General features: G+C 43.6%; 1 protein-coding gene across 2 annotated transcripts in view; it reads left to right on the top strand.

Moving 5' to 3' along the window:
* disp3 (dispatched RND transporter family member 3) overlaps positions 1-19,971 on the top strand; it is a 439,032-nt gene that overhangs the window by 171,283 nt on the left and 247,778 nt on the right. For both annotated transcript variants that reach the window (XM_063033465.1, XM_063033466.1), the window contains exon 4: positions 4,703-4,922. In XM_063033465.1, the coding sequence (XP_062889535.1) occupies positions 4,703-4,922 (220 nt within the window). The remainder of the gene's footprint in view (positions 1-4,702; positions 4,923-19,971) is intronic.

Below are 19,971 nucleotides of genomic sequence, written 5' to 3' on the forward strand. Positions count from 1 at the left end.
AACAACTCTGGCAGGGCTTTCAAAACATTATTTCCTACAAAGCAAAACCCAATAGCATGAATGACAGTGATGCTTCACTACCAGGTGAGCTCAACTCCTTTTATGCCCACTTTGAAAGAGGTTATATAACTAGAGCTGTGTAGATCCGTGATACACCTGGTGACCCTGTGATCTCTGTCTTGGAGGCCAATATCAGTCTGTCTCTCAGGAGGGTGAACCTTTGCAAGGTGGCAGGCCCTGACGGAGATCCTGGTAAGGCTCTTAAAACTTATGCCAACCAACCAGCGGGAGTATTCAAGGACATTTTCAGTCTCTGTCTGCTATGGTCGGAAGTTCCCACCTGCTTCAGAAAGGCAAGAATTATACCAGGCCTAAGAAGAGTAGTGTGAGCTGCCTTAATAACTATCATCCAGTAGCACTCACATCTACGATGATGAAAGGCTGTGAGAGGTTGGTCATGGCTGGAATCAACTCCTGCCTCTGCAAGGACCTGGACCCACTGCAATTTGCCAATCGCCACAATAGGTCTATGGCAGATGCAATCTCGAAGGCTCGTTACATGGCATTAGATTACCTGGACAACACAAATACCCATGTCAGGATCCTAAATGCTCAGCGTTTAACAAAATCGTTCCCTCAGTCCTGATCAATAAGCTATGGAACCTGGGCCTCTGTACCTCCATCTACAATTGGATCCTCAGCTTCCTAACCAGAAGAGCACTATCTGTGCAGATTGGTTACAATATCTCTTCCACACTAATGATTAACACTGGCACACATCATGGGTAGGTTCTCTAGGTTTCTCTACTGGGCTCAACCACATTGCTCTGACAAGCTGTCTCATAAACATAAAACAATTTCCTTCTCTTGGGATTTAGTGCCAACCTCATTTCCCTTGCTTGCCAGAATATCAAAGTCTCCTCATAACCACTATCAGTAATATTGCCTTTTCTATCTCCTGTTGTAATTTGTACCCCCTGTCCTGTCTATTATTCTGAGGCCTGTATATGTATCCCATCAGGGTCTTTCTACTCTTGCAGTTTCCTAAAGAAGGAAGAAGGAGAAAGGATCAAATTTATTCGCCGTATACACTCAATGGCCACTTTATTAGGTACATCAGTACACCTGCTCATTTATGCAAATAACTAATCAGCCAATCATGTGGCAGCAACTCAGTGCATAAAAGCAAGCAGACATGATTTCGACCGGGAAATGATTGTTGGTGCCAGGCAAGGTGGTTTGAGTATCACAGAAGCTGCTGATCTCCTGCGATATTCTAAGGTTTACAGAGAATGGTGTGAAAAACTGGACAAGTATGCAGTGAGTGGCAGTTCTATGAGCAAAAACACCTTGTTAGTGAGAGACAAAAGAAATCTGCAGATGCTGGAAACCCAAGCAACAAACACCAAATGCTGGAGGAACTCAGCACACCAGGCAGCATCTATGGAAAAGAGTAAGCAGTTGAAATTTCGGGCTGAGGCCCTTCATCAGGACTATATCATACAGGATGTACCTAATGAAGTGGCCACTGAGTGTGTGTTTACTGTAGTGTGTTGGTCAGGGTGCAACATGCTTTAAAAAGCAACAACTTTCAGGAATAAAGAATTATATAAAAGAAGTTAAAAATATGAATAAATACATAAATACCATCATGAATTTACAATGTAAACTACATTATAAAAAGTGGTTTAAAATGTTTACGGTGCATTGCAGTTACGGGGTGGGAGTAATAGATAGAGGGAGGTGGGGAGGACTAACTAGTACGGCTGATCAGATCAATTGCTTGGGGGAAGAAACTTTTAAGATGGCATGAAGATTTTGTTTTAATGGACCTCTAGCAGTTCCCCCTTTGATAATGAAGGAGATGTGGTTTTTCATCGCAACCATCCATGAAAGCTGAGGAGTGTCCCAAAGAATGAATGACAGTTAAATGTTAGAACCCTAAAGTCCTGTGGAAAATATGATGCCCAGGAACCTGAATATTGAAATGGTGCTAATTGTAGATTTGTTGGTGATGAGTGGGTGGAGAAGAGACACATTTGTCCTCAAGTCAATATGCACCTCCATGGTTTTGAGGCACTCAGATCCAATCTGTTGTGATTGCACCAGGACATTAGCTTACTTACTTTCTGGTGTCACTTAGGTTTGTCTCCTCTGGTGATGAGTCCAGTGAAAATGGTGTCATCTGTGAACATTACCAGTTTAACTGATGGATGACTGGAGACACAGTCATTGGTACCTAGAGAAATAGGAGATGGGAGAGAACTTTAATAACTTTAACACTGTCACAATGTTGAAGTCATCTACAACTGACTCTGAAAGTTTTAAAAACTAAAACAAGTATTTCCAGCATTTTATATTTTTTTTATTTCATGAGAAAAAAATTATGTATCCTGATGCATTGTACAAACATACATGCTTTACTGTAGTTAATTTAGGTACTGCATTTCCCTATGTTTTAGCAATCTCACTCAATTCCACTCACAAGCACACACACCACTTCTGTGGTAATTAAATTTCCAGGATATGGCGCTGTTTTCACCCTTGGGCAAATGATGTGAGATCTTCTGCACTCGAAAACCCAGTTAGCAAAAGCAGCTGTTGACTCTTGTTTGGATGATTTGAATTGTTTTGCTCTCCACAGATGCTGCTGAATATTTCCATCTCTATTCTTGAGTAATTCTCTCATGATGTGATTTCCCTGATTACACAGAAGATCCTTTTTATTTCTCAGATTAAACCCCTACCCTTCTTAGACAAGGTACCAGCTGGTTAGAAGAGTAGGAGAGAAGAGCAGACAAATTGGGAAGTGGTTCTGCTGTATTATATGAAAAACCATAGCTTTTAAGAAAATGTAATAATTTAAAAATTAAATTGATGGCTGAAGGAATGACACTTATTTGTCTTAACGATTTTCAGGGAAAAAGAGATCTCGAAGACTTCTTAGCTCTGATTTTACTCTTCTGACTTTGGTCAAATGGGAATCTGAAAAGTGTGAGGATCCATCATTTTAAATGAGCCTCTGAACCCAGTTGAAAACATAAAGAATATCCTGCATATTGTTTTGCTCATTATCTGGATATGATATGTGTGTTTTTTTAATTTGGCATGTGGATCCCCACTTTGCGGTCCCCAGTAGCAGACTGAAGTCCTGCCTTGCACAGGGAACTACACCAGTTTAAGTGTCATTCAGATCAATTTTTTTACCTTCAATTTGAGGCAACAGATGGCAAGATTAGAGTCGATTTTCAATCTGTGTCCCCTGTGCCTTATTGTTAGGTATGAGTGCATGGATCCATCACAGGCCGAGCTCACTAAAGTATTACAAAGGAAGAAAACCTTGTGTTGATTTTGCACTTAACCACGCATCGCTGAGACAACTCAAGATTGTCAACTTAAGATGAATTACTTCAAAATGAAGTAATGTTTATTATGTAGACGTACATAAATCAATAGTGTGTACTGTGTATAGGTTTCGAAGTAAGTTAGATAATCATTAAGAATTCATAAATCACTGAGTACTGCAGACGTCTGTATCTAACCCTCCAGAAAAGAAACACCGCCTTCTATATATACAGGGTGCGACACAGGGTGGTACATTACACTAAGAGTGCACCATAGGTGACGGTAGAGAATTCAAGCAACACACATCAAAGTTGCTGGTGAACACAGCAGGCCAGGCAGCATCTCTAGGAAGAGGTACAGTCGATGTTTCAGGCCGAGACCCTTCGTCAGGACTCAGGCAGCATCTCTCGGAAGAGGCGGTAGAAAATTTAAGATGACTTCATAGCATTGTTTTAAACATTAATGAATAGTACATCTTCCAAAAAAAAGGATTTCTTAAGGCCTTGGCCCAACTTACTGTATATTTTAGAATGACCAAATCTTGGTGTGCCTGACTGTTAATTTAAAATTGAAGGAGCAGCTCTTTCAAACAGCTTTCAAAGACAAATGCTGGAAATCTGAAATATATTGGAAAATGGTGACTTCTCAGCAGGCCAGGCAGCATCCGTGGTGTAACAAACAAGAGTTCAACATTTCAGATCATCAAATTCGTCATGCCAAAGAGTCTCGGCCCGAAACGTCGACTGTACTCTTTTCCATAGATGTTGTCTGGCCTGATGAGTTCCTCCAGCTTTTTGTGTGTGTTATTTGTATTTTCAGCATCTGCAAACTTGCTCTTGTTTCAGATCATTTTAGGTTTCGATGACTTGAAATCTCTCCACAGATGCTACTGAATATTTCTATCTCTAATCTTGAGTATTTCTCTCATGATGTGATCCCTTTGATTACACAGAAGATCCTTTTTATTTCTCAAGTTAAACCCCTATCCATCTTAGACAAGGTACCAGCTAGTTAGGAGGAGTAGGAGAGAAGACCAGACAAATTGGGAAATAGTTTTAAAGGGGTTCTGTTGTATCATGTGAAAAAACCTAGATTTTAAGAAAATGTAAGAACTAAAAACTAAATTGAAGGCTGAAGGAATGTTACTGTATTTGTTTTAATGATATTCCAGGGAAAAGAAATATCTCCAAGACTTGTTATCCTTGATTTGATTCCTCTGACTTTGGTCAAACGGGAATCTGAAAAATGTGAAAAACATTAAGAAGAGTCTCTGAATCCAGTTTAAGGCATGAAGAATATCCTGCGTATTGTTTTGGTAATTAACTGGGTGTGATACATGTATATTTTAATTTGGCAGGCTCTCTCCAGCTGGCTATTACTCACCCTGAGTTTTACTGGTACGTCGATGAAGGCCTCACAGCAGAAAACATGAAAAGTTCGCTGCTCCGTAGTGAGATTCTGTTTGGAGCCCCGCTTCCCAACTACTACTCAGTGGATGATCGGTGGGAAGAGCAACACAAAAAATTTCAGCAATTTGTGATCTCCTACGTTGACCTGTTGGCTTCACAGTCCACTGAGTGAGTATATTAAGTGTGCAATTCTGCTTGAGAGAAGTATTTGATTTTACATGGCAACTTGGATGCATATACAAAGTTGGGTGATAAGGACTGGTGGTAGGGGATGTGGACGGGCAGGTTAGTGGGTGAAGGTTTGATCAGCAGGTGCCTGGGGAGCCTGCTGGTCCTGGCTTGGATGCTCTGTAGCCTCCTCCCTGATGGGAGTGGGACAAACAATCCATGAGCAGAGTGGGTGGGGTCATTCATGCTGTTCGTGGCCCTTTTCCAGCACCTTTCTGGCAGGTAGGCTGGCGCCGGTGATGCATTTGGCAATCTTGGCTACCCATTGTAGAACCTTCCAGTCTGCCACCACGCATTTTCCATACCATGCAGTGACACAGCTTGTGAGGATGCTCCCTACTGTGCATTTGTAGAATGACGTGTGAGTAGAGGTGTTGGTTAGCTTTCCTGATTGTGCAAGTGTGTATTGAGATCATGAGCAGTTGTGTGAATTGTGCAGTCCCAGGAGTTTGAAGCTAATTGCAGTTTCCACTGTTGTGCCGCTGATGTAAAGAGAGGTGTGAGTGGTGTGAGTTCTCCTGAAGTTGATAACCATCTCCTTCGCCTTGATAAAATTGAGGAAGAGGTTATTTGCCTGGCATCAGGCCTCAGGATCTTCCATGCTCTGTACGCAGGCCATTTTATTGTTTCTGTTTTATCCCTCCAGGTTCAATCCCTTGCTACCTTCATCCATGACACTTCATACACTCTTGATCTTTTCAATAATTTCAAGTTCTCTAGTCTTAGTCATCTCATTTTCACCATGGATGTCCTATCCCTAAACACCTCCACGGCCCGCTTCTTTCAATTTCAGTTTCTTTCTGGACATTGGACCCAACCAGTTCCACTCCACCACCACTCTCCTCCATCTGGTGGGACTTGTCCTCACTGTCAATAATTTCTCCTTTGGCTTCTCCCACTTTCTTCAAACAAAAGGTGTAGCCATGGGCACTTGCTCGGGTCCCAGCTATGCCTGCCTTTTTGTCAGCTACATGGTACAGTTTACATTTCAAGCCTACCCTAGTATCACTCCCCAACGTTTTCTATGCTACATCGACAACTGCATTTGTGCTACTTCCTGCACCCATGTGGAGCTTGTTGACTTTATCAACTTTGCCTCCAACTTCCACCCTGCCCTTAAATTTACCTGGTCCATTTCCAACACCTCCCTCCCCTTTCTCAATCTCTCTGCCTCTATCTCAGAGACAGTTTATCTACTGATGTCTTTTATAAACCCACGGACTCTCACAGCAACCTAGACTATACCTGTTCCCACCATGTCACTTGTAAAAATGCTATCCCCTTCACTCAATTCCTCTGTCTTCGGCACATCTGCCCTCAGGATAAGGCTTTTCATTCCAGAACAAAGGAGATGTTCTCCATCTTCCAAGAAAGGGGCTTCATCTTCCTCTACCACCATCTCTTCCATTTCACACACATCTGCTGTTACTCCATTCTCCCGCCACCCAACCAAGATAGGGTTCCTCTTGTCCTCACCTACCACCCCACCAGCCTCCATGTCCAACACATAATTCTCCAAAACTTCCACTCTCCAATGGGATCACACCTCCAAGCACATCTTTCCCTCCCCCCAACTTTCTGCCTTCCGCATGAACATCTCCCGACATGACTCCCTTGTCCATTCATCCCTCCCCACTGATCTCTCTCCAGCACTTATCCTTGTAACTGAAACAAGTGCTACACCTGCCCCTACACCTCCTCCCTCACTCCCATCAGGGCCCCAAATAATCCTTCCAGGTGAGGCAACACTTAATCTGTGAGTCTGTTGGGATTTTCTACTGTTTCCGATGCAGCCTCCTGTATATCGGTGAGATCTGACATAGATTGGGAGACGGCTTCACCGAGCACCTATGCTCTATCAGCCAGAAGAAGTGGCATCTCCCAGTGGCCACCCATTTTAATTCCACTTCCCATTCCTATTCTGACTTGCCAGTCCATAGCCTCCTCTACTGTCACGATGAGACCACACTCAGGGTGGAGGAGCAACACTGTGTATTACATCTAGTGATGGCATGATCATCGATTTCTGGGAACTTCTGGTAATGCCCCCCCTTCACCAATCCCCATTCAAATTTCCTTGTCTCACCTTATGTCCTTACCTGTCTATCCCCTCCCTTTGGTACACCTCCCTCTTTTCTTTCTTCCATGGCCTTCTGTCCTCTCCTATCAGATTCTCCCTTCTCCAGCCCTTTTTCTCTTTCACCAATCAACTTTCCAGCTCTTCACCCTTCTCCCTCCCGATTTCGCCTGTCACCTATCAACTTGTACTACTTCCTCTCCCTCCCCCCACCTTCTTACTCTGACCTCTCATCTTTTTTTCTCCAGACCTGATGAAGGGTCTCGGCCTGAAACGTCGACTATACTCTTTTCCATAGATGCTGCCTGACCTTCCGAGTTCCTCCAGCATTTTATGTGTGTGTTGCTTCCAGCATCTGTAGATTTTCTCTTGTTAATGCCGTGTTTGCTCAGGTGACCTGAATTGCACACAGGACTCCAAATCTGGCCAGTCAAGCATCTTATACAATTTCGGCATAACACCTTTTAAGATATCTGCACATTGTGCAGCCTGTAGTGCCGCTGGCTAGCAGCGGCAGAAACTGGTGTTCAATTGTGCCTGGGGGTACTGTCTGCGTGCAGTTTACTACGTCTATTTCCCTTTGTGTCTGCATGGGTTTCCTCTCTCATTACCAGAGTTGTGCTGCTTGGTGGATTCACAGACGGCTGTATAATTCCCCCAGTGCAGGTGGGCGACAGGGAAAGTGGGAGTGTGGCGAACTGAAAGAGATGCAAAACGAAGAACTAATTTAGTACATGAATGTCATGGACCGGTCCGTGAAGTCCGTATTCCGGTTCACGGTCCGGTCCATTGACCCTTGCTCCAGGTTTTCCTGTCTACCCTGTTTCTGTTCTTGTTGAGCTCTAATTGAGGCAGCTGATGCTCGTTGGGGCTGGCTGCATAAATACCTTCAGAGACCAGGGCGTGGCTGCTGGATTGTTCTTGTCCTTACTCCTTGTATCTCTTCCCCTGCCTTCTGTTTCCTGGCCTGAAGTCCTGCCTTGTCTTGCTGGTAACTCTCGCCTCACCTGAAGTTCTCATCTCGCCTCGCTTTGCCAGAAGCCTTGCCTTGTCTTGCTGGTAACTCTAGCCTCGTCTCGCCTGCAGTCTTGTCCTGGAGCCACCCTGTACCTACTCCCTTCCTGTCCCTTGCCTCTGCCCAGGTAAACCAGACCGTCTTGCCATCTTGCCGTTACCTGCGGTTGGTTCTGTCCCTTCCTGTCCCTTGCCTCCGTCGGGTAAGCCAGGCCATCTTGTCATTACCTGCGGATGGTTCTGTCCCTTTCTGTCCCATGCCTCTGTTGGGTGGTGATCCGCACCCTGCCCAGGAGTACCGCGCCCTGCCCAGGAGGAGCCTGCCTAGCCTCAATCCTGAAGACTCCAGCCTCCTGCCTAGCCTCAATCCTGAAGACTCCAGCCTCCTGCCTAGCCTCAATCCTGAAGACTCCAGCCTCCTGCCTAGCTTCAAGCCTGAAGACTCCAGCCTCCTGCCTAGCCTCAAGCCTGAAGACTCCAGCCTCCTGCCTAGCCTCAAGCCTGAAGACTCCAGCCTTCTGCCTAGCCTCAAGCCTCTAGCCTCCTGCCTCCTGCCAAGCCTTGCCTCCAACTCTCTAGCCTCTATCCTCAAGCCTGAAGACTTCAGCCTCCTGCCTAGCCTCAAGCCTGAAGACTCCAGCCTTCTGTCAAGCCTCGCCTCAAGTCTCTAGCCTCAAGCCTGAAGACTCCAGCCTCCTGCCAAGCCTCGCCTCAAGTCTCTAGTCTCTAGCCTCTAGCCTCAAGCCTGAAGACTCCATCCTCCTGCCTCCTGCCAAGCCTTGTCTCTAGCCTCAAGCCTGAAGACTCCAGTCTCCTGCCTGCCTGCCAAGCCTCGTCCTTGCCTAGTTCTGGGGTCCAAGCCAGAGGCAAGACACAGATACTGGGTGCTTGTCCAGTCTCTGGCTCGGAGTCCAAGCCCGGGCTCCTAGCTCTCTTGTCCAGTCCTGTTCCGGGTTCCCAGTTTTTGTGTCCATGTCCTTGCTCTCACCCTGTATCCTACTCCTGTCCCTAGTACTTCAGTGTCTGTGTCTTGCACTTGGGTCCGTTCCTAGCCACCGCCGTATGACAGTGAATGAGTACTTGATGGTCAGCACACACATACTGTATGTGCTGAAGGGTCTGCTTCCATGCTTTACAACCAGCACACCTCTTTTTATGTCTTAGTCCAGCATTCTCCCCGTGCTGAAAGTTATGATTAATGCATTCACAGCAATCTTCCATTTGATCCCCAGAGTAATCTTTCCTCAAGTGGTTTCTCAGCTGAGTAGCTGAGTCTGCCCCCATCACTCATTGTTCACACATATGCCCTTTCACCCTGCTTGACATTTCGGATGGTGGCTGGAGGCAGAACTTGACATTTCCCATTCCCTAGCTTTGGAAACTGAGGTTACTTGCATTAACACTGCCACATTATCTACACACTGTCCCAAGGCAAAGATTAACTAATTGCAGCTGAGATGACCGGTTCCACAATGGATAGTGTATATCCTGAAAGGGAAGCTCTTTTACACAAAGTTAACAAACCTCGTTTTGTTGCATTTTTAATTTAGTTGCAATCATCATTTAGAAATAGGAAGAAATTTTTTTTCCCAAATACACCTGGTCCTCTTCTTTCATCCTGTGCATACCTCTGTTTTCATGATGGATTTGTTTTATTCAGTCACGTGATATTTTTCCCACTGACTTGACCAGCATTCTGCAGAGTATCATTCTGAAACATCGATAATTCCTTTCCTCTCAGAGATGATTTCCAGCAGATTGCTGACTGCTCCAGATTACAGCATCTGCCATCTCTTGTCAACCAATATGAAAATCAGAATCAGGTTTATTATCACTGACATATATCACGAAATTTGTTGTTTTGTGTCAAGCATAAAAATTGTAATGAGTTATAATAAATAGATAGATATTAGATAGACAGATACTGGTTAGATAGATAGATAGATAGATAGCCCATCCAGAATCTTAATGGAAAAGGGCAAAGTTGTTAAGATGTTGACCTTCGGTCTTGTTCAGGCTGCTCATCCTGGTAGTGATGAGAAGGGGGCAAATCCCAGACGGTGAGGGTGAGAAGAGGGTTTCCACGATGAAGCTGCCTGAACCTACAATCCTCTGCAGCCTCTTTTAATTCTGCACATTGGTGTCTCTATAATAGCATCAAAACAGTGGAATTACATATCTTTTTAATATTTTATTCAAGTCATTTGGCGTTCCCTCCCCTTGGCTCATGGAGCCAATGCTAGCTCAACAATCCACCAATCTCCTCTACTCAGAGGTTCCTAACCTGGGGTCCACGGTCGCCTTGCTTAAAGGTTGGAAACTCCTGTTCTAATGTATCTTCCCTCACATGAATATCAAGCCCCCCTGACTCTGCTACCTCCTACCATTACCAGGGATAATTTATTGTAAATAATTAACTGATCAATCAGCATGTCTCTGGGATGTGGGATGAAACCAAAGCAACCAGGTGCAACCCATGCTTTCAGAAGAAGAGCGTGAAGACTCCACACAGATATCATAGGAGGTTAAAATCAAACCAAAGTCACCAGGAGCTGTGAGGCAGCAGCACCACCCGCCGTACCAGTGTGCTGCCTGTTTAGCCCTGACTGGGTAAGGTAGGACAACCTAATGAAGCACACAGATTTGTTTTCCTTAGTGGTGATTGGATAGCCTTATGATTGCCATTATTGAAATTATTCCAGATTTATTGAATGACTTAAATTTAAATTCACGTGCCTCGGAAGGATTTGAGCTCATTCTCCATTTCAATATTTCAAACTATTAGATGCCAGTCCCATAATCTAACCAGCATGCCACAATTCCCCAGATATGATGGTATCTCTGCAGCTGTTTGGCATGCAGCATAGTGGTAACTGTGTTATTCTCAAGGGGAAAGAAATAAGCATGCTCCCAGAACTATGCAGAGTGAGTAAATCACAATCACATTGGTTATGACATGCTAATCCCAGACAGATTGGCTATTGTTAAATTGTTCAACAAGTTCTGGCAGCAGGGGAATGTTATAATCAAGGAGGGAAGATGACTATTTTCTCATGCCAAATAATGGTAAAATTATCAAATAAATTACCAGGGAAGTGCACAGCGTAAATGCGTTCATCTTTTAAGTGTGACTGTAGGGAGTTTCAGGCCAGAAAAGAAATCACAAAGAAGATCTCATGCGACAGACCTTAGCAATGTGAACGAAGGTTTAGGTTTTTCACCTTGAGAGAAATGTGCAAGATGCCTTCTTCTCATTACTACCCTCAACAAGGAGGTGCAGGAACTTGAAGACCCACAGCTTCTTCCTCTCTGCCACCAGATTTTTTAACAGTCCTCGAACCCATGAACACTGCCTCACTATTCCTCTTTTGCAGTACCTACTTAAATTAATTTTTTTTATGTTCTGCTCTGTACTGTTGTCATAAAACACCAGATTTCACGCCATATGTCAATGATAATAAACCTGATTTTGATTCCAATTCTGAAGGTTTTAAGCAGTATACAAAAAGTAACCCCATAACCCAACCGCAGCAATGGAATAAGGGGTTCATATGATACAGATGGGACAAAGGCAATGCATTACTCTTCTGAGTCAATGAGTGACATGAAATTCTGAAATTAAAATTGAAAAATGCTCGGTATACTCAGCAGGTCAAGCAGCACCACTGGAGGGAGGAACAGAGATAATTAAGGCCAACTTGAAACATTGTTTCTCTCTCCACAGATACTGCTTTACCTACTGAGATCCTCAGCATTTTCATTTATATTTCTTTGATTTCTAGCATTTGCAGTTCTCTGTCTTTCAACCGTACTAAATCCTGATTAGGTTGGATACAGATCAGATTCCTGAAAGCACTTTCAAAATGTGATGCTGCATAATAAAAGCTTTACATGTGCTTGAGCAATGATGAGTTAAATGGCCTTCCTCATCAGAATCGATTTTGTGTGGAAATAATTGGTTAGAATGTAGAGATGGTTTGTTGATTGATAAACATAATTGTTCCCAACCTGCTAGGTATCCCAGCATTTTGAATTTTTGTTCATCTTTTCACCAATACATATATAAGTTGCATTGTAGGGACTGTTATTTCTGTATGACTATCCTAGGGATATATGGCATGAGGTAACATTGATGAAAAGAAAGCTGAATTACAAAATGATATAGATTGGGAAAAATTCATTTCAGGGAAAAATTCATCTGAAGTAAATGTATCTTAACGATTGAAAACAAAGCCCACTCAACACATATCCTGTGATCTGATTACCCTTCACAGTGTCTTTTATCCACTTTATATTCAGTTACATATGCTATAAGCTCTGCAGTGATTCCACAGTGCTGATCTCTTTGTTTCGCTCCTTCCCCTCAGTGTGTAGTCATTTTCTCTACTGCATTCACATGAATACTGACAGTAGAGTGGCAGAGAGATTAGCATCCATCATTTGCTTTTTAAATGGAACTCTAAGCCAGGGGGATCAGGTCTGCACAATGAAGGAATATTGAAAGGTTTCTTGGGAGATCTTGGCTGAGAATAAACGTTCCTTGTAATAGTAAAATAATATCCAGTAATGAATTATCTTGTGACATAGAGAAGTCGTGGGAATGTCAGATGATTTGGCACATTGTTAAAACTGAGAACACATTTCAAATGCACTATAAATATTAATATTGCACTAAATCAAAGTTACTGGTGCTGCAATCTGCTAAAATGTCGACTGATCAAAATATCTCTCTGAAGCAATTTAAAAGTTATGCGTTATAACTCGAGGAAACTTATAACCCTTAAGTGCCGTATTGCTAAGTTCTTGACCTTGAAAGAACAGTACCTGGAGCTGTCTGTAAGGATGTTAAAGTGTATTCTATATTATTTTAATGTAAACCAAAGAACTTGGTAAGTACAGGTTAAGTATCCAGTAACAGATGCAGTTTTCTACCCAGTGATCTACTGTGCAAAAGAAATCCCATTCAACCAATAAGCCCAGTCTTGCAAAGGGAACTATTAGAAATTCTGATCTGCTGTGGCTCCTGTCTGTAAAGACGACATATACCTATAGGCACATCTAAGAATATAGAACTCCTAGTTTCAGCATTCAAATCAACTGAGAATGTTGAGAATATTATTGAGCATTGTACCGTTGTGATGTTCACTTGATCTTTAAGTATTAGAACAGGAGTAAAACAAAAAGTGTTTGAGGGATTGCTTTGAGTGCAAGCCGCTTTGTTTGTGTGAGCTGTTGATGTTTGACTACAGCGTATCACAGATGCTGTCTGACCTGCTGAATCCCACCGGAATTTTGTTTGGTGCACCAGATTCCAGTATCTACAGCATCTTTCTCACTATTTGGCTACAGCAGAGCCTTGTGACCTTGTTGTACAAGCCAAGTCAATGTGAGCAATAATTTTTGATAACTGCCATAAGACTTGCATACTTGAAGTACACCCAGAATCTTGCAAGCAAGAGTACCATCGCGTCTATACACTTAGTGGCCACTTTATTAGGTACATCTATACACCTTCACATTAATGCAAATATCTCATCAGACAATAATGTGGCGGAAACTCAATGCACAAAGACACGGTCAAGAAGTTCAGTTATTCTTTAGACTTAACATCAGATTGGGATAAACATGTGATCTGAGTGACTTTGACTGTGAAGTGGTTGTTGCTGCCAGATGGGGTGGTTTGTGTATCTCAGAAACTGCTGATCCCCTGGGATTTTCACCCACAACAGTCTCGAAAATTTACAGAGAATGGTACGATAAACAAAAAAAAAACTTCTAGTGAGCAGCAGTTCTGTGGGCGAGAGAGCGTTGTTAATTAGAGAGGTCAGAGAAGAATGGCCAGACTGGTTCAAGCTGACAGGATAGTGGCAGTAACTCAATTAACCATGTGTTACAACAGTCGTGTGCAGAAGAGAATCTCAGAAGTGGATGGGCTACAGCAACAGAAGATCATTAACATTCACTTAGCTGCCATTTTATTAGATATCGGTGGTACTTAATAAAGTGGCCACGGACTGTATGTATTGTGTTATCTCCACTTTAAATTTCAGGTGAAATTGCCTGCTTGCTGAATGTAACACCCATCTACCAATACCATTGGCCTGAGTACTTGGGCTCCTCTGTTAGTTGGATTCTGTTGCGATGTATATTCACTTCCTGTGCAGTGCTCTTCGGTGCTCTTCATATTTTTTGCCCCACTCAGCTTTCTAAGCACAGCAGCTGACACTTCTAGTGATCAAAGTGTGCTTTTGAGTTGAGTAAATTAAACTTCCAACCAATATTAGATTAGATTAGATTATGAGGACACACAGTCCTCTTTTATTGTCATTTAGTAATGCATGCATTAAGAAATGATACAATATTCCTCCGGTGTGATATCACAAAAACACAGGACAGACCAAGACTGAAAAACTAACAAAACCACATAATTATAACATATAGTTACAACAGTGCAACAATACCATAACTTGATGAGGAACAGTCCATGGTACAGTAAAAAAGTTCAAAGTTTCTCAAAAGTCCCACATCTCACGCAGATGGGAGAAGGAAGAAAACTCTCCCTGCCATGCCCGACCACAGTCCGACTGTGAGTCGTCCGAAAACTTCGAGCTCTGATCAGCCCTCCGACATCGAGTACCGAGCACCATCTCTATCCGAACGCTTCGACCTCAGCGTCGGTCGCCAGCAGCAGGCAAAGCCGGGGGTTCTGGGGCCTACCCGCCAGAGATTCTCGATCGCACAGTAACAACAGCAGCGAACCAGGCATTTCTGAAATTTCTCCAGATGTTCCTCTACTTCTTCGTCAAATCAGAATTGTCTACGGCCCGATATTAACAGATACGATATTATTTCACTGGAGAGCTGCATTGCGCTGCCATCTTCTCCTCCCGCCTCATTATTCTGTATTCTTGTCAATCTTCAGTTCATAATATAACTGACAAGCAACAATCAGTATGAAGTTAAAAGCATCTGCAGATTTTCTCTTGTTTTTGAAGTTAAAAGGACAACTTTGCAAACAGATGCATTGTCCGTAGAATGCCGGATTTTGGTTCACAGTACCTGCCTTGACTTCTTAAGAGTTGTATTGTAAAACAATGGGTTATTTAATTGGGTTTGTTTCAAACTTTGTGTTTGTTTGAGTGCGCATGCGCCGGTCGTGCATGCAGCCTGTTACAGCCGTTCCGATCAGTATTCTTACTTTTTTCTTCTTACTTTTAACTTACGTTATTTTTTGTATTTTTTTTTCACGTTAACACGTAGAAGCTGCACCCTCTCTAACATGCTGGTAGAGAGAGTTTTATTTGGGTTTTTAGCGCTGGAAATAGTTACATTCCGACACGTCTCATTATCGGGACAGAAGCATGGTCACATTGTTCATTCCAGGGACCAGCTGCTTGCGTTTATGCCGGCTGGTTTAACGAGCAGAGCAGCGGACACCCCTGCTGAAATCTGGAGGAAAACACACAGAGAATGCAGAGGGGGATCACAAAGGCGAGGAAAGAGGACCAGGTCGAGACAACAGAGACTTATGGAGAAGAGGAGTTCGGTGGGTAATAAAATGGACGAGTTCACGGTGCTAGCCAGGCGTCAGAGAACATTTCGGGAGTGCAATGTTATGTGTTTCACTGGAACGGGGCTGCACGAGGACATACCCGACCAAAACTTTTCCATGGACGGCTTCCAGACCATTCGGGCTGACCGGAAGTGCACTGAGACCGGTAAGCGTTAAGGAGTTGGGTGCTTACTGTTCTGGTTAACAACAGATGGTGCAATCCGGGTCATATTACTTTCGAGAAACGTGTTCGTAGACTGGATATTGAACTTTTTACTGTTGGACTTCGACCATATTCCACTGAGATACAACACACTGGGTGACAGGGGAGGTCGTTCCTGCCTGTGGCCATCGAACTTGCAGCTCCTCCCGTGGAGGGTCAGACACCCTGAGCCAATAGACTGGTCCTGGACTTATTTTCCATTTGGCATAGTTTGCATTTTGTTGTTTGATTGTTTGTGGTTTTTGTATTGCTATATTTATGCTCTATTCTTGGTTGGTGCGGCTGTAACGAAACCCAGTTTCCCTTGGGATCAATAAAGTATATCTATCTATCTATCAAAACCAGATAAGCTACTAAATTATCAAGGAAGCTTGCAGAATAGATTGATAGTATCAATTAGCATATCAAATGGTTGACCTGTTAATGGTTGGAAAATTTGCATGCTCAAAGCATTCACAGAATTAATGCAACCACTCAAAGCCAGAGGGTGAAATGAATGCAGCAAAACACAGGGAGAACCTGGAGGAAAACCTGATGAGTCTGCAGGAGAACTGCAACTTGGGAGAAGATTTGTTTTCCAGCAAGATAATGACCCCAAACATAAAGCCAAAGCTACACAGGAATGGCTTAAAAACAATAAAGTTAAGGTCCTGGAGTGGCCAGGTCGAAGTCCAGACCTCAATCCAATTGAGAATTTGTGGCTGGACTTGAAAAAGGTTGTTTACTCATGACCCCTGTGCAATCTGATGGAGCCTGAGCAGTTTTGTAAAGAAGAATGGGGAAAAATTGCAGTGTCCAGATGTACAAAGCTGATAGAGACCTATCCACAGAGACCCAAGGCTGTAATTGCTGCCAAAGGTGTATCTACTATATACTGACTTGAAGGGGGTCAATACTTATGCAATCAATTATTTTGTGTTTTGTATTTGTAATTAACTTAAATCACTTTGTAAAGATCTGTTTTCACTTTGACATGAGTCTTTTTCTGCTGATCAATGTCAAAAAAGCCATATTAAATCCACTGTAATTCAATGTTATAGAACCTGAAAACTTCCTGGGGGGAGGTGAATATTTTTTCTAGGCTCGGTATATATAAATTATAAGCAAGCATCGGAAAGTTAAACTAAACTGAAGCCACAGCACTTTGTGCAGCAAATGCAAGTTACTTAATGCAACCCTGAAGGAGGCCATTTGGCCCTTTGTGTGCATGCCAGCTCCCAGCAGCACAATTCCATCAGCCCCATTTCTTTGTAGTTCTGCACAGTCTCATCAACTCCCAATTGATTACACTGGACAACAAAGATTTTGCTTCCTGAATATTTTTGGGTGTATCTTATAGATTCTGGGCTGCTGATCATGAAAATCACCATGAAATTTCCCTATCATGCACCATGTTTAGAAATTGCCTCTATTTGTTATTTCAATTCCTAATTCAAGTTAGAATAACTGACACCAAGCTCAGTAAGGCATTTTTGTTGGTCCATAAATCAAACAGGTTGGCCAAGCTTGCCACTGTCAGTGACGAGCATGATGAAAGGTTTCCCCAGGACGCTTCAGTCATAGAGAAACGGTATCAGGGCAGCTGGAATCCATCAATGCTGTCTGATTATTGATAGACGCTTAAGCAAAATGTCTCAGACACTTAGTACAAATGAAAATCATAAACAGAATATTTTTAACTTAGTTGAAAGATTGCAAAGCATCATCTCCATTATGCAATTAAACACATTATATTCAGTAAAAGTTTATTTCTTTTTTCCAAATTCCTACATGATATAAGTGGAGTGAAATTATATTTGTGTTCAGCTTCAAGCTGTTTATCATAAACAAAAAAAAAGTTCTGAGGAAGCAACACTAAAGAGTAATTTACAGCAGCCAGCCTCTCTGTGCAGACAACAGGAACACCCAGAAGAATCCCACCCTCATGGGGAGAACACACAAACTCCACACAGCCAGCTTCAGAGGTCAGGATTGAACCAGGGTGCTTGAAGCTGTGAGGCAGCAACAATAAATGCTGAGCCACCATACTGCCCAGCAGTGAATAATCCCATCTAAAGAAGTACGTACTAATTGATTCATGGAAGATCAAAGCACAGATACAGGGCCTTTGTCCCAACCAGGTCGAAGGCAGCCACAGTGCCCACTCAACTAGACACAAATTCCTGCATTTGGTCCATGTCACTCTGAGCCCCACCTTTTCATGTACCCCATGGAGAAGGAAGTCTGAGAATTGGAGCGGGAGTGCGGTGGAAGCCATTTTGATTTTTTTCTTTTTCTCATGGGAGTTAAGAGAGGCGGGACTGCGCAAGTGTGTGACGTCAGGCAGCGAAGCGCGAAAGATTTAAAAGGTCAGAAATCCTGATTCGGGTTTAATTCGGGGAAGGAAGTCTGAGAATCGGAGCGGGAGTACAGCGGAAGCCATTTTGATTTTTTTCTTTTTCTCATCGGAGTTAAGAGAGGCGGGACTGCACAGACGTGTGGCATTGAGCAGTGAAGCACGGAAGATTTAAAAGGAACACAGCTGTATACAGTGGGCAGCCTCGTTTTGTGGGCAGCGGAGTGAGCCGGGAGCAGAGTGAAAGCTTAAGGGCTTTGGCTCAACGGGCTTAGGCAGAAACGGGTGAGGCAAAGTAGGTTTGGCTTTCAATTTTCCCTGTTATTTGAGGAAAGGGGGAAGCATGAATGTGAGGGCATCTTGTTGTTCTCGGTGTTGGATGTGGGCGCTCCTGGAGTCTCCTAGCCTCCCGGACGTCCACATATGAGCCAGGTGCACCAAGCTGCAGCTCCTAAGGGACCGTGTTAGGGAACTGGAGCTGCAGCTCGATGACCTTCGTCTGGTCAGGGAGAGCGAGGAGTTGATAGAGAGGAGTTACAGGCAGGTGGTCACACCGGGGTCACGGGAGGCAGACTAGTGGGTCACGGTTAGGAGGCGGGAGGAGAAGTGTCAGGTACTAGAGAGTACCCTAGTGGCTGTGCCCTTTGACAATAAGTACTCCTGTTTGAGTACTGTTGGGAGGGACAGCTTACCTGGGGGAAGCAACAGTGGCCATGCCTCCGGCACAGAGTCCAGCCCTGTAGCTCAGAAGGGTGGGGAAAGGAAGAGGAGGGCAGTAGTAATAGGGGACTCGATAGTTAGGGGGTCAGATAGACGATTCTGTGGATACAGTCCGGAGACCTGGATGGTAGTTTGCCTTCCTGGTGCCAGGGTCCAGGATATTTCTGATCGCGTCCAAGATATCCTGAAGTGGGAGGGAGAGGAGCCAGAGGTCATGGTACATATAGGTACCAATGACGTAGGTAGGAAAAAGGAAGAGGTCCTGAAAGGAGAATATAGGGAGTTAGGAAGGGAGTTGAGAAGAAGGAACGCAAAGGTAGTAATCTCGGGATTACCGCCTGTGCTACGCGACAGTGAGAGTAGGAATGGAATGGGGTGGAGGATAAATGAGGAGGGATTGGAGCTTTGGTGCAGGTGTGACCTGTACAAAAAGGACGAGTTGCACTTGAATCCTCGGGGGACCAATATCCTGGCGGGGAGATTTGTGAAGGCTACTGGGGAGACTTTAAACTAGAATGGTTGGGGGTGGGATTCAAATTGAAGAGACTAAGAGAGAGGAGGTTAGTTCACAAATAGAGAAAGCTAGTAGACTGTGTGTGAGGGAGGATAGGCAGGGGACAGAGAACGGGAGCACTCAGACCGAAGATGTAGGGGAGAAGGAAGAAAAAGATAACAAAGTTGTTTGCATCATTAGGGATAAACAGAGAGTAAGAGGTGGAGAGTTTCTTAAATGCATCTATTTTAATGCTAGGAGCATTGTAAGAAAGGTGGATGAGCTCAGAGCACGGATTGATACCTGGAAATATGATGTTGTAGCTATTAGTGAAACATGGTTGCAGGAGGGGTGTAATTGGCAATAAATATTCCTGGATTTCATTGCTTCAGGTGTGATAGAATCGGAAGGGCAAGAGGGGGAGGTGTTGCATTGCTTGTCAGAGAAAATATTACAGTGGTCCTTTGGCAGGATAGTTTAGAGGACTCGTCTAGGGAGGCTATTTGGGTGGAATTAAGGAATGGGAAAGGTGTAGTAAAGCTTATAGGGGTGTATTATAGACCACCTAATTGGGA

This window comes from Mobula hypostoma, chromosome 25 (genome assembly GCF_963921235.1).
Source record: "Mobula hypostoma chromosome 25, sMobHyp1.1, whole genome shotgun sequence".
In the NCBI taxonomy this organism is placed as follows: domain Eukaryota; kingdom Metazoa; phylum Chordata; class Chondrichthyes; order Myliobatiformes; family Myliobatidae; genus Mobula; species Mobula hypostoma.